The sequence below is a fragment of the Marmota monax genome, unplaced genomic scaffold (assembly GCF_021218885.2).
Source record: "Marmota monax isolate L192 unplaced genomic scaffold, Marmota_monax_Labrador192_F-V1.1 WCK01_AAM20220418_F8-fsc00003, whole genome shotgun sequence".
Lineage (NCBI taxonomy): Eukaryota > Metazoa > Chordata > Mammalia > Rodentia > Sciuridae > Marmota > Marmota monax.
Window position 1 is genome coordinate 12,393,227 of NW_026694084.1, and position 13,558 is coordinate 12,406,784.

At 32.4% G+C, this 13,558-nt stretch overlaps 1 protein-coding gene across 2 annotated transcripts in view; it reads right to left on the reverse strand.

Annotated features, from left to right (window-relative positions):
• Positions 1 to 13,558, reverse strand: part of Lrp12 (LDL receptor related protein 12) — a 95,848-nt gene that overhangs the window by 12,890 nt on the left and 69,400 nt on the right. For both annotated transcript variants that reach the window (XM_046464930.2, XM_046464929.2), the window contains one exon: positions 4,530 to 4,665. In XM_046464930.2, the coding sequence (XP_046320886.1) occupies positions 4,530 to 4,665 (136 nt within the window). The remainder of the gene's footprint in view (positions 1 to 4,529; positions 4,666 to 13,558) is intronic.

The following is a 13,558-nucleotide window of genomic DNA, read 5'->3' on the forward strand; positions in this document are numbered from 1 at the left end:
AATTGGTAACTATTGTATAAGGGAGGGCTAGACCAATTCAAACTAGGGAATACCTAATTAAGATGCATTAAAGCAGGAACATTGTCCAGAATGAGAAATAATAAATATCTGTTTATGTATACTCTATTGGATTTAGATTGCTAATAATTCATTTAGAATTTTTAAAATGTATTCATATGTGGATTAATTTTCAGCTTTCTTCATGCTTTATAATATCTTACCTAATGAAGCACTGCTGGACATATCTGTGTCTTGTAACTCTTTAGAATATAGTTTTGGGGTTGCAAGTCTTAATTTTTTCATACTTTTTTAATTTAATCAGCTTTTCCGAGTCAGTTTTGTTCCAACAGTTTTAACATGTAACATTATCACTAAGATTATTTTTAAATTATTTAGTCCTACTATGATTTTTTTCTTTAATTCGGGAGCTATTTATTAGGAACATGTTTCCAAACATATGAATCTTTTTTTTCCCTTTATTTTAAATCCACTGTGGAAATGCATTAAGAATTCCTCTGTTATTCGATACATAATAAGTTTTTAAAAATTTAGTTGTAGATGTACATAATATCTTTATTTATTTTTATGTGGTGCTGAGGATCAAACCCAGGGCCTCACACATAGCTAGGCAAGTGTTCTACCACTGAGCTACAACCCTAACCCTCAATACATAATCATTTTAAAAACAAATATTTTACATGCCTGCAAAAAGGTATGTATTTTCTGTTGAAAGAGGCATAAGCATTAAAGGTGTGTTTAAAATCTTCTATTGCAACTGTGGACTAGTCAAATTTGCTTTCTAATTCTCTACACTTTGCTTTGCTTTAGGATGTGTTTTTAGGTACATAAAATTTACTACTATTGTATCTTCCTGGTGGACCATAACATTTGTCACTAATATTTGTGCCTTAAGTGACATTATATCTCATGCTATTCTTCTTTTTCTAGCTTTCTCATGGTTAGTATCTCTAATAAAGCTAATGTACCTCCTCTTTTTAAATTTTCTGTATTAGTTTTGTTTTAGGTATGTTCTTACAAGCAAGCTCTCTATAGCAGGATCATACAAAACAACTAACCAATATTATCTGTCTTTTAAAGGTTTGAGTTAATACATTTGTGTTTATTTAATAATTTGAGGGAAAGTTCTCAATTTCCTTCTTTTTTTTCATTAATAAAATCTCTTAAACTTTTCTCTTCCTCTAATGAATATTCAAAAGTGTCATTCCAATTTTTTTCAATAGTTATCTTCAGATATTTTAATTCAAATTCTAAAACACATGTTTGCCCCTAATAAAGGCCAAGTAAGAGTATTCACTATTTTGATTCTCCCTCCAAATCCACAAATTTGGTAGAAATAATAAGTAACTTTTATTTCCACTAACCTTTAACTGAAATATATTAACATTTCCCTTCACTTATAAACAAATCATGATAATATTTATAGTACCTATCATTTCATCACTACTAAACAGATGTTTTTATATTACAATTCCATTTTTATAGACATCTAAAAATACTATTTATGCACAAAATTACTTTGAAATTACAGTAGTTATTAGAACTGTCACTTGCTTTGGTCAATGTGTTAATAAGAATATATTACTATTGAAAATACCTGATAGCTGTTATTTTAATATAATTGCATCTTGTAACACTACGTGTTTTGTGAATTATTCTGGGGAAGAATTCATGGATTTTATTATATTACCAAGCATCTTTAGCACAAAAAAAAAGGTGAAGAAAGAATCCCTGAAGTCTTACAACATTAATGTCTGGGGTAAATTTGTATTCCAGTTTGATTTTTTTTTTTTTTTGGCTATTTTTCTTAGCATTAAATTTTCTCATACATTCAGGAATTTTCAGATTGTGGGCTTATTCTGGGGAAGGGTTTTGGTTCTCTCTTTTTTAAACCCCCTCTCCCTGCAATGTCCCCCACCTGGGTCTCCATGCCACACCTAGTCTTAAATAGTGGTTTATAGTAGTCTAGATCCTGCCATGGAACTGTAGGTAGCAAAGTCCCTCATATTTGTCAGGGTCTGTCCTCACACTAAGCCCTCAACCCCATGTAAGTTCAGGCAGTGATTAGTGGAAGTCTTAAAAACTGTTTTCTTGAGCAAAACAGCTTGACCCTAGTCCTTGGCTTCAAGAAGGATGCTAGATTTCAAACACTCGTTATCTCCTAGGGCTAAGCTGGCCTTTGTTGATTTGAGTGGGTTTCGAGGAAGAGGAGTAAAGTAAAAATGCCTTAATCATCACCTTCACCCAGTTTTAGAGGTCTCAGGATTGTATGTTGGTACTTTGTAAATTCTGTTTTCCTCTTCTGTCCGAATTTTTAAATTTTATCTATCTATCTATCTATTTATTTATTGGTACTGGGGATGGAATCTAGGTGCACTGAACCACTGAGCCACCTCCCCAGATCTTTTTATATCTTATTTCGAGAGAGGGTCTCGCTGAGTTGCTTAAGGCCTTGCTAAAATGCAGAGGTTGGCTTTGAACTCCCAATCCTCCTGCCTTGGCCTCCTGAGCCACTAGGATTACAGGTGTGTACCACTGCACCCGGGCTTATCCAAACTGTTTTAAAAACCATGTTTCTAATTCCATTTTACTAAGGATTTTAATTCTAAATCTAGGTTTAATCAAAATATCATAAAGCATCTATCTATTCTAAATAATATACTTTTTCTTTTGTCTTATTAAGAAAGTAAATCAATTTAAAATTTTCAAACACTAACTCATTTGCATGTCTTCATGAGCTGCACTGGATTATGGCGTAAGAGTCTTCTAAATATTTAAGATTTTATACCAATAATAACATGAGAAATTTGTCTTTGTGTACATTATATGTGTCATTTTTAAAAAGTCTTGGTATTACATAATAATAAATTTATGTCTAAAAATTGCTTTTTTATCTGTGTAAATTCAAAATCCTTAGCTCCTTCAAGTATTTAGGAATATCCCTCTAGATATAGGTTCACCACCAATTTTGTTCTACATTTCAGTATTACACTTGATTTTCAGTGTATCTTACTTTGTGAAATTTCAAGGGTCTAAGATATGATCGAAACCAGATGGCATATCCATGTAATTCTGTGCTGGCAAGAAATTTCCAAGTTTTATATAACTCAGTTGGGTAAACTGCAAGCTTAGTTTTTAGGTGAAAAGATTAAAATTTCTATAATAAATTCCAGTTTTATGTTAAAAAGTACAATATTTGGCAAAGGTATTATTTTATAAGCACATTTATATTTAGTCATATCAACAAGTAACTGAAAATAGGCACATTGTTCAGATTCCAGTACTAGTACTGACACAGAAAGTACCTCAATGGTGCATCCTACTGATCATTCAGGCAAGAGAATCTCACTTTCCACAAAAGAAGATGTAGTGTGCCAGAATACGTAGCATGGAGTGGAGGAGAGTAAAAGGAAAACAAACTACAAACTATGGGGCTCATTTATAGCTTCCACAGAGAAATGGAGATAGGAAATAGTTATTTTTTTAAGGGAGACTGGTTCTCTTACTCAAGAATATAAAAAGAGAAGATAGAAAAAGATGAAAAGTAGGCCAAATTTATTTTTAAAAAATGTAATATGAAGGAGCTTGAGTCTATGTCTGCAAAGTCCCTTCTAAATCTAATATACCAAAATTTCTACCTGTAAAAATTTAATACATGAAATGATGTCAAAGATGTCTTTGGGCTGTAGCAGGACACTGTCTCTGTGATGGGACTGTCATTCTTTTGTTAGTGTCTCAGCTCCAATGCAGTTCTTTGTTTAGGCACACTGCTTCCCTCCCCCACCCCCCACCTGTTTTGGGCCAGTATTTTTTTTAACCTAATAGCTTTGCTATAATTTCCTTAAGCAAGCAACACACAGTCTATTGAATATTCACTGCTTAATATCTTATTCCCACACTGTTTCTCTCTGTAATTAACTAAATGTTTTAGAAATTAATCAAAACCTTTCTTATTTATATATTTATTTACTGTTAGAATCTTAAACTTATCATTTCACCTAAGAATACCTTTCACTGTATATTCTTAAATGTACTTTTGTTTTAAAGTTATAAAAAAAGAGAAAGATTTTTACAGATGTATTTATTCATTATCAGCATATTTCAAGTTTTACACACACAAACCCCTACTTACCTCAAATCAGGCTTTAACTCCTTTAGGTAGAAGACTCAACTAATGAGACCAAGGTTATGGGCCAGAACTCAAAGTAGATTTGTTTGTTTGTCCCATTGCCAAAGATTACTCTTGAAATAAGCTGTTTAGCGAATGTGTATCTTTTGTTAAAAAGTAGCTTTAAAGAATATAGATAACTCACTGTAAATACATTGCCAATATTAGAAAATATTCATAACACAATTGGATGGGTCATTACCTTAAGATGATTCTGATGGCTACAACTTATATCTTCTGAAAAATCTTTTACTATTACTGCATGTTAGGCAATGATACTTGGAAATCAAATTTATATTTTGTAGTTAAATATTATAATCATACAAAAAGGTGTCAGAATTACCTTATAGTAATAATTTCCCCTGGATTTGCCCTTATGAGCCAGCTACAGTTGATTTTGGCAGGATACTCAGAAGGCCAGCCCGGACTTGTGATTATACCACTTGGTGCTCGAATTTGTTCTGGAGTCTCTCCACAAGCTGGAAGACACCCAAAGCAATCTTAGCTAATTATTATACTTTAGAACACACCATTAAGTAAATTAGCATTTATTTTTAAAAAACAACACTTCAGATATCAAATCACACACAGTAAGATGTGGTATTATCAACTGTCTATTATTTCAGTGTGGCATTTTAATTTCTTCCTTTTTTAAAGAAAAGAACCTTATCCTAATTAAGTACATGTTTTGGGTAGATTAAGAAGTTTTTAAGTTCTATCATTCAAAAGTCAGGATTACTGTATTTAGTCATACAGATCAATTGATCCAGTCATCTATCTTCTTTCAAATATATTTTTGTTTTCTTTATTATAATTACCTAAAGTTCAATTTACTGAAATACTGTGTTTAGATCCTTAGGACCATTTTGTTGCTCTTAGGGCAATTTAAATAAACATAATCATATTCTGGATTTTTTGTTAGTAGATGATCGGATAAAGACAGCAAAGCATTTAAAATTACTGCAAAGTAGTTCTTTGATTTATTCCATTAATACCCCCAAACTTTATTGCAGGATCATGAATGATTCCTAAATGATTAGAAGAACACAATTTTGAAATAATGCTTTAAAATATCACAATGTGATTTGATATCTGAATATCATAGAAAAAAACATGCGTGTAAAATAATTAAAGTAATGGCAATATTTTCTCAGGTCACTCTCGTTGCATTGTCTTGAACTCACATTATACAGTTAACATTTTACCTATATAGAATTTAGCTGATAATCTGACAACTTATTCTCTCAACTAAAAATAGTCACTAAGCTAAAAACAAAAATAACACAGATCTATGTTGAAATCTTCAGCAGAATCTCAAATCCTGCAACCTCTTACTTAATACAGTTTCAACAAATTAGACTATCTGATTTTTGAAGTAACAGCAGTTATAACAGCAGCAAATGAGAAATGGGAAAGAGTAGCTGACAGGGGTACATACAGAGTTATCAGAAGTACTGGGATAATTTCAGAAAATTAATCAAAACTGTATATTGAACTTAGAAATCATACTGTACTCAAAATATGAACATACCTGCCTATCTTCCAAATGGTAAGAGAAAGCTTTTATATCAGAAAATTAGTTAATTAATTCATATTCATGTCTATAGAGTTTCTGATTCTGTGTAAATGAATCAAAGCCAAGTACCTGAACCTATACTTTTTGAGTCCTGCTGTTACATTGAGAGTTAAGTAATCCAATTTATAGAGAGCCAAATATCCTTATCACAACTGTAAACTGAAGAAAAAAAATTTTTTTGTAATAGTGTTATATAGTCTATTCAATTAAGGAGAAGAATGCTAGGAAACATACTATGTAATTTAAAAAAACTTTATCCATAATGACTGAAACAAAGTAAGCTCTACTGATTATCAGTCAATCTTTATTCCAGTAGAATAAGTAGTCCTCTGAAGAAAACAGGCAATCAAGGCTTTAAAAGTGTATTATACTGCAGGAAAAAATGTTCAGGCTGAAAAGGGGTCTACTCAGGAATTAGGATATATTATCAAAAAGATCCCATTTTGGGGCTGGGGCTGGGGCTTAGTGGTAACACACTTGCCTGGCATGTGTGAGGCACTGGGTTCAATTCTCAGCACCGCTTATAAATAAATAAAAATAAAGGTCTATCAAAAACTAAAAAAAAAAAAAAGTTAAAAAAAGATCCCACTTTGAATCATTTTCAGAACATGGAGACTCATGGCACAGAATATACAATCTATTAGCACTCATTACCCAGGCACAAAGTTTCCAGAGTTTTGTTGTTGTTACTTCTATTGTTTCAGTAACAGTAAATTTCCCTTAGAAGAACACTTTTAATTTTAATGAATACTGTTTTAAAAAATGACTAAATTTCTCCGAATGTAATTTTATGTCATAAGCTTATTAATAACAAAGTGCCAGTTTTGCTTCCACTTTGCTCTGAGTTATCACCACCATAATTTAATAAAAATACTTAAAGTCAAATATAAGACCTTCTTTTTCATGATCTCTTACAAAGCATTCTGCATTAGTATACTAAGTTAATTCTTAAGTTTATGAAGATACGAATAAATATACAAATAAACAGGCAAAAAAGGGCTGGGGATATAGCTCAGTGAAAGAGAACTTGCCTAGCAAGATCAAGACTGTGGGTACAATCCTTAGTACTGGAAACAAACAAAAACAAATAAACAGGCAAAAAAAAAGTATGGATAATTACTTCCCTAGGTATGGGCAATTATTCATTTTCATTAACAGATTAACTTATATTAAAGTGAATAATACAATTCTGAGTTAAGTTACATTTAACTTAGAATTATAATACCACACTGGCATAAAAGTACTCACATTCTTATTAGCTGATTTAACATTTACATATAGCCAAAACTAGGTGGGAGTATTTTGTGACAAAGCAGAAAACTGCTAACCTTCTTAAGAAATATATACTAATTACAGGGAAAAACTAGAAAGAATTTTGTTAGCTTTTGTTCTATTAGGTTTTGTTTTAAGAAAAAATTTCTAAATACATGAGAAACCCATAGGTGGTGCTCTTACACCAAAAACTAATTACTCAAAAATACAGGTAAATATTTTACTTTCACACAACTGCACAAGAATAGGATATACCATTATAAATAATGGTTAAGATCCACTACTTTATATTCCTAGTTCCATGTGTTCTTTTATTAAAACTATTTTAAAATATTAATAATTTCCCTGATAAAAAAGTCAGCTTTTCCCTGAATTTGTTATGAATACACACATTGCCTTAGTTTTGCACATTTGTAACATGAAGGAATTTGGCATTTTGTTCAGTGACTTTTTAAAAAGGTATTTTTTGATACATAAAAACTTTTTTTTTACATATTAATAGGACACCATGTAATGTTTTGATATATGTATATACTGCAAAGTGTTTAAATCAAGTTAAACATAACCATGTTCTCAAATATTTTTCATTTCTTTATAGTAAACCAGTGGCTTTTAAATCAACACATTTCTGCAAGTACAATATAGAGGTATGCATATAAATATGCTCTAGCACAACCATAACTTGTTCTCTTCTGTATCTAAGAAAGAGTAAGTTCAATCGCTAAAAGAAAACATTAAAAAAGTTTTTACTCTCCCTTTCGGGTTAAGAGTTTGCCTGTATATACTGGTAGATGTAGAATCACAAGAGCTAAATGCTGTCTGTTTCATCTGCTACTTAGTGGCTTTACCACAGTGTAAACTACCAAAACTTATTGGATCTTAGTTTCTTCAATGTTAAAAATAAGGAGTTACTATTTTAATATAGCCCCCAATCATGTACCTCTTTCCCTCTTCATCATTATGTATTTTCACTTTATTTCCAAAAGCTCATCAGGAGGCACCAATACACTTCTCATTTCCTCATTTTGCATTTTGTGTCTGACCCACTGAAATCAACTACCAATTCTTACCCTATTTCCAAAGAAACCAGATAGCAGCAAAGGCCACTCTAACCTCATCACCAAATCCAAAGGGCCCTCAGTCGCTAAGGTATTTGATCTTTCTATGGCATTCGACACTGACTTTCTGTTGATACTGGATACTACCTGGGCTGACAACATGTCATGTCATCTGGTCCTACTCCTGACTGCTCTATGCTACTCTAGCACTACATCCTCCTCTCAGCCAACTCCTGACACGGTGATAATCACGGTTTGTTCCCAAGCCCTCTCCTCTTTTCATTTCCGATAGAAGACCTTGTTGACACCTACAATTTCAACTGTAATCTACAGGTAACGGGCTTAAAATCTCTAACCCAGAGACTGCAAAAGTCAATGACCACTAGACATTCAGTCCAACCTCAAATTCAGCATGATGAGAACTATGTATTTCCTAAAACCTTCTTTCATTCTGTATTCTGAATCTTCACTGTCTTATGCATCATTTAGCTGAGAAAATAGGCAGTTAAGTAAAAAGAAAAAAAGTAAGAAGGAAATTTACTTTAAGAATACCACAGGCAATCTCTACAATTTAAGGACAGGAAATAAAACCTCAAAATAACAAAATCTGGAGATTTCAAAGTCAGAAACCGAGTTTGATTTTCCCCACCTCTTAAAGAGACTCAAGGACCCCAGTCCTCTATTTTTTTTTTCATTATTTCAGTGCATTATAGCTGACCACCTAATCCCAACTCATCATCATACTTTTGCTCCAGCACCTAACTTCAGTTATAATTTTATTTTTCTTAGTTTATTATGTTTATACATTTGTTAATCATTTTATCTTTTTTTTTTTTTTCAAAAGCGGGGGCAGGACGGGTAGGCTGATCAGATAGATGGAGCTTCTGGACAAAGATGGAGCCTGTGCCTGCTTTATTTATATTGGGAAACATCAAAGGCCTTCCATAGAATGTTCTTCACCAAAATAGGATAAAGGTGGGCTGTTTAGTTCCTAACGGGATACACCCATCTCTTTTTTAGTTCATCTATTTTTAAAAAAAATTGAAGTGGCTTACTGTGATCAATTTGATAAAACTAAAGCCTCCATTTCCTCACTTATAAATAGGGATTAAAACACTACCAGCACAGAGGATATTGAAAGATTAAAATTGTTTTTGTAAAGGACTATAATACACTATTTGGATTACAGCAAAATGTCAATAAATAATATCAAATGATCTGCCAAAAGAGATTGGTAGCTAGTCACTAAGGCTGGGTTTGGGATCCACGGGAAAGAGGGAAGTGATTATTTCATACATGTTGGTCACCATTATGCTCTAGAAAGAATAAAAAAATATGCTATGATTGACTCATCCAAAGATGGGTTAGGACACATTATCACAAAACTTGAGGAATAATCTCTTTTTTTGTTTTAAATCAAAATGTTTATATGGCTTTGCTGGGTTGAATTTCAAACCTTTCTAGATTTTGACAATAACTTCCAATTTATGTTACTCTGAACCGGACCTTCTTTTACTTACATTCATTCTATCCATGTCTTCTCTACTGCTAATACATAATTATTTTAGCTATGGTCTGGTTAATTCTTCAACAAGAATTAGTTTATATGTAATTGGCAAATAGAGGAATCTTGTCAGTATAAACCAAAATTATATAGGTTTTTATTCCCAGCATGCTAATGATTTGAAATAGCCAGAGCTAGGAGTTTTCACAGTTAAGAAAAAATACAAAAACCCTACCTAAGTGCCTGCCTCATTGCAAGAAGTGGCTACTTTATTGGCTTAAGGAATTGCTTGTCTTTCTTTTATATGGGCAGCTGTAAGCACAGATGGAGATATGAAGACTTTATTCCATATGAAAACAAAACAAAACACCTTACTGATATAGAATGTCTGAATTATGTTTTTTGTTTTGAGTTGATTGTATGAGTCTCTGTTAAAAGTAAACGTATTTAAAAGGAAGCATGAACCAGAGCACATACAACTGCAGAATGGATTAATTCTAGGTATAAATGTCTGTGAATCTTATTTTGTTACTGCTGTGTTTGGAAAGTTAAGAGCTGTTTAAATGATCTGTGTTAACACTACTTTTCTCAAAAGCCCTGTCATCTTAATGGTGATTTTGCAAAACATGAGGCTTCCAGGAACACATAAACGATGTCATGTCAGAAATGACTGTTTTTAGTCTGTGTTCACTTTGCTTCCTTAATACATCTCTTATTTACCAGTACCAAGTATGTGTTCTTGGAACAGACACATCTCAAAAAAGTCTATTTAATTGATTTTGGTCAGTATTTTCAGATATAAACAAAAATTTAAGCATTTTAGATGATGATATACAGCTAAACTTTTTATATAAGTTTCCTATTAGCTTCAGAAAGAAACCCTCCAAATAAGAGGTTGTAAATGTTCATTAAAATGACAGCAACCTTCAACTTGGACAGAATCTTCTTTGTAGGCATAGTGATTACATTATCTGATTAATGGCTCCCAAAAGCTTTTTTATTTAATTGATAGTGAATCTAGTGTGTAGGACCTCTGGGATCCAAACTAGGAGACAGTGACATTATTACAATGTTAGTGGCTAAATTACACTAAAGACTATTCTAAATATATGCTGTTTTTATTTATCATGTACAGTGTAAATTAAAGAAGACTGAATTTACTGAAGAATAAAATAGGTAGAGGTTCTTTGATGGATTTCTTAGTAAGATTTTGATAATAGTTTCTGGGTTTAAAATACAAAGGTCTCATAAAATATTTAGAAAACAGTGTAAAATGAATGGATCAAGAAATATTCAAGACTTATACATGTTTATAAAAGTTCAATAATTCCACAGTAAAGTATGGAACTATGGTTTTAAAACTAGATTAATATATCATGCCTATTTTTCACAGCAATCATTAAAAAAACTGGAAGTGTTCAAATGACCTATTAAGTGCAAACATGAGAGAGAGGAGAGGATCACTTCAAAATACTGTCAAATAAACTGCCCTTCAATTTGAGATTTCATAGTTTTTAAAGGCTCCCCCAGAAAAAAATAAATAAGTAGGCAAAGAAATCTATGATTACAGCTGAAGTACTTGTAAAGAAAAAGTACAGTTTCCTGTTCAAAAGATGAAAAACTGGGTTTCTTTTCAAAACTGACAAGGGTTGACACTTTATGATGAAAAGTAGAGACTAAAAGTGACACGAAATCTGTGTGCCTTTGGTTTTAATAAATCACAAAGCTGAAATACAAGTAAAAATCAGCTTTACTCACTGACCACCTAACTTCATAAGGCAAATGTGAAGGGCAGAAAAGCAGTAAACAAAATGCATATTTTCCTGAAAAATCAGTTTTATTACAATGATGCATGGTTATTAATTGAATCCAAAAAATACTTAATAGTATAAGAGCACACAAGACAACATAGTATAGTACTAAATGATAAAACGCAGTAAGCAATTTTAAATAAAATGTCACATGTAAAGTTAAACATATGGTATTATCAAACAGAAAAAAAAAGCTTACCAAAAAAATTTAATTACGTAAGTACAGAATAGGGAGGGTTATTCTTGACTATGAACAAAGGATTTCTTTTATAGAACAGAAGTAGATATAGCTAGAGTAAAGAGGCACATTCCAAACTAGTTAGAAAAATTTAATGACCCAATTCCACAGAAACTAGTGAAACCAAGGAGGACTTAACTACGAAAAGCAGAGATGTGATCCAAATAAATTTATAAGGATTACTTTGCAGTGTTATAACCTGTGGGAAGAGAAACTCGTGAGGCAGAGATTAGCTAAAAAGAAAATATAGAAGCTCCTGTTTTTAAAGAATTTTACTTTACAAAAATTTTACCATGGAGTAAAAAAAAAAAAATGCTCACTCTGCTCATAAGCAAAGAACAGCACTGACAGGTTATGGTGGTCATTTTCATTTGGCCATCTTAATTTTTCAGAGTTTAGAATATTATCAATATTATTACCTTCATAATTGCTAATGGATACACAAGTAATCCCAGTTGTTTGAAATATTAGTAAGAAGGGAAAAAAATATCACCTCTGAAAAAATTCGTAGGCAAATGGTGACTACCGAATGGTCACACGGGTTGAGAGTAAGGTGAATCACACAATGCATGGAAAGTACTGTGCCCATGAGAACAACACAAAGCACTAAAACATGGAAAAATCATAATGTATTTGAATGATTAGAATGAAAATCAGATACCTACTGACCCACTGTTAACTTAGAATTAATTACATTAGCAGTTTGAAAACTTAACAGGTATGGCAGAAAGTGCTGAGGATGAGATTTCTGTTGCAAGTTAAAAGTTTATGGTTCATAAGTTCAAGACTTGTGAATATCATCAAAGTGAGAGTGATTAAGGCTGTAGATTACATGACTGATGATAATGTTAAAAATGAGCTAACATTTCTGAGTTCTTTCTTTCTTGTCAAGTACTTCCTTGCTCTTGTCTTTTCTCATTTCTTCTTATCATTATCATCTCTATTTAACAGATGGAAAAATTGGAGGAACAGAGAAATAAGTAATTTTTCTAAGGTCACAAAAAAGCTAGTGTCATAGCTGGGAATCTGGGCACAAGGCTGCAAAAACTATGCCCTTAACAAGTGAGGCACATGCCTAACCACTAAGGAGCTCCCTACGATGCACGGAATTATTGTGTGCAGTGAGGGGCATGGAGCAGAGCTGCTCTAAAGAATTTCAATAAAAATAAAAGTGATCTATATTGAAAAAAAATCTATTGGTCCTATATTAACATGAAGAGAAGTGATATATAGAATCTATAATTAAAAAAGAAAAAGGGTATACATAGCAGCTTCCAAAGATTGTCTCCTATTCGATAAAAATCTACTTAGGGACGGCAGGCATTACTAAAGTGCTTCCTATGCTTTTGGGACTGAAAAAAGACTTTATGAACAGCATCTGTTACAATTTGACTCTTGAATATTCCCCAAAGGTTCATGTGTTTTTAAAAGCCTGGTCACTAGCCTGTGGCACTACTGGAAGGTAGTGGAACCTTTAGGAGGTGGGGCCTAGTAGAAGAAAATTAGGTTATTAGGGATGTGCCCTTGAAGGGGATATTGGGACCCTAGCCCTTCCCTCTCTTTCATTATGTTTCCCAGACACTATGAGGAAAGTCATTTTCTCCACTGTTAGCTTTTGCCGTGATTCACTTACTGCCTCACTTCAGTCTCAAAGCAACAGAGTCAAGTGACAACAGACTGAAGCCATGAGTCCAAATAAATCTTTCTTCATCAGTTGATTAACTCATTTTTTTTTTTTTGGATCAATGGAAAACTAACACAGCATCCTAGAACCTACATTCAATGATAGAATGTACATGTAACTAATTATGAGCAAGATGCTCATAGTTCAAACTAGAATAGCAATAAAGGGGACTAAGGGGTGGCTAAGAAAGACTTTTTTTTTAAAAGAGAAATGAATAAAGTAGGGGAAA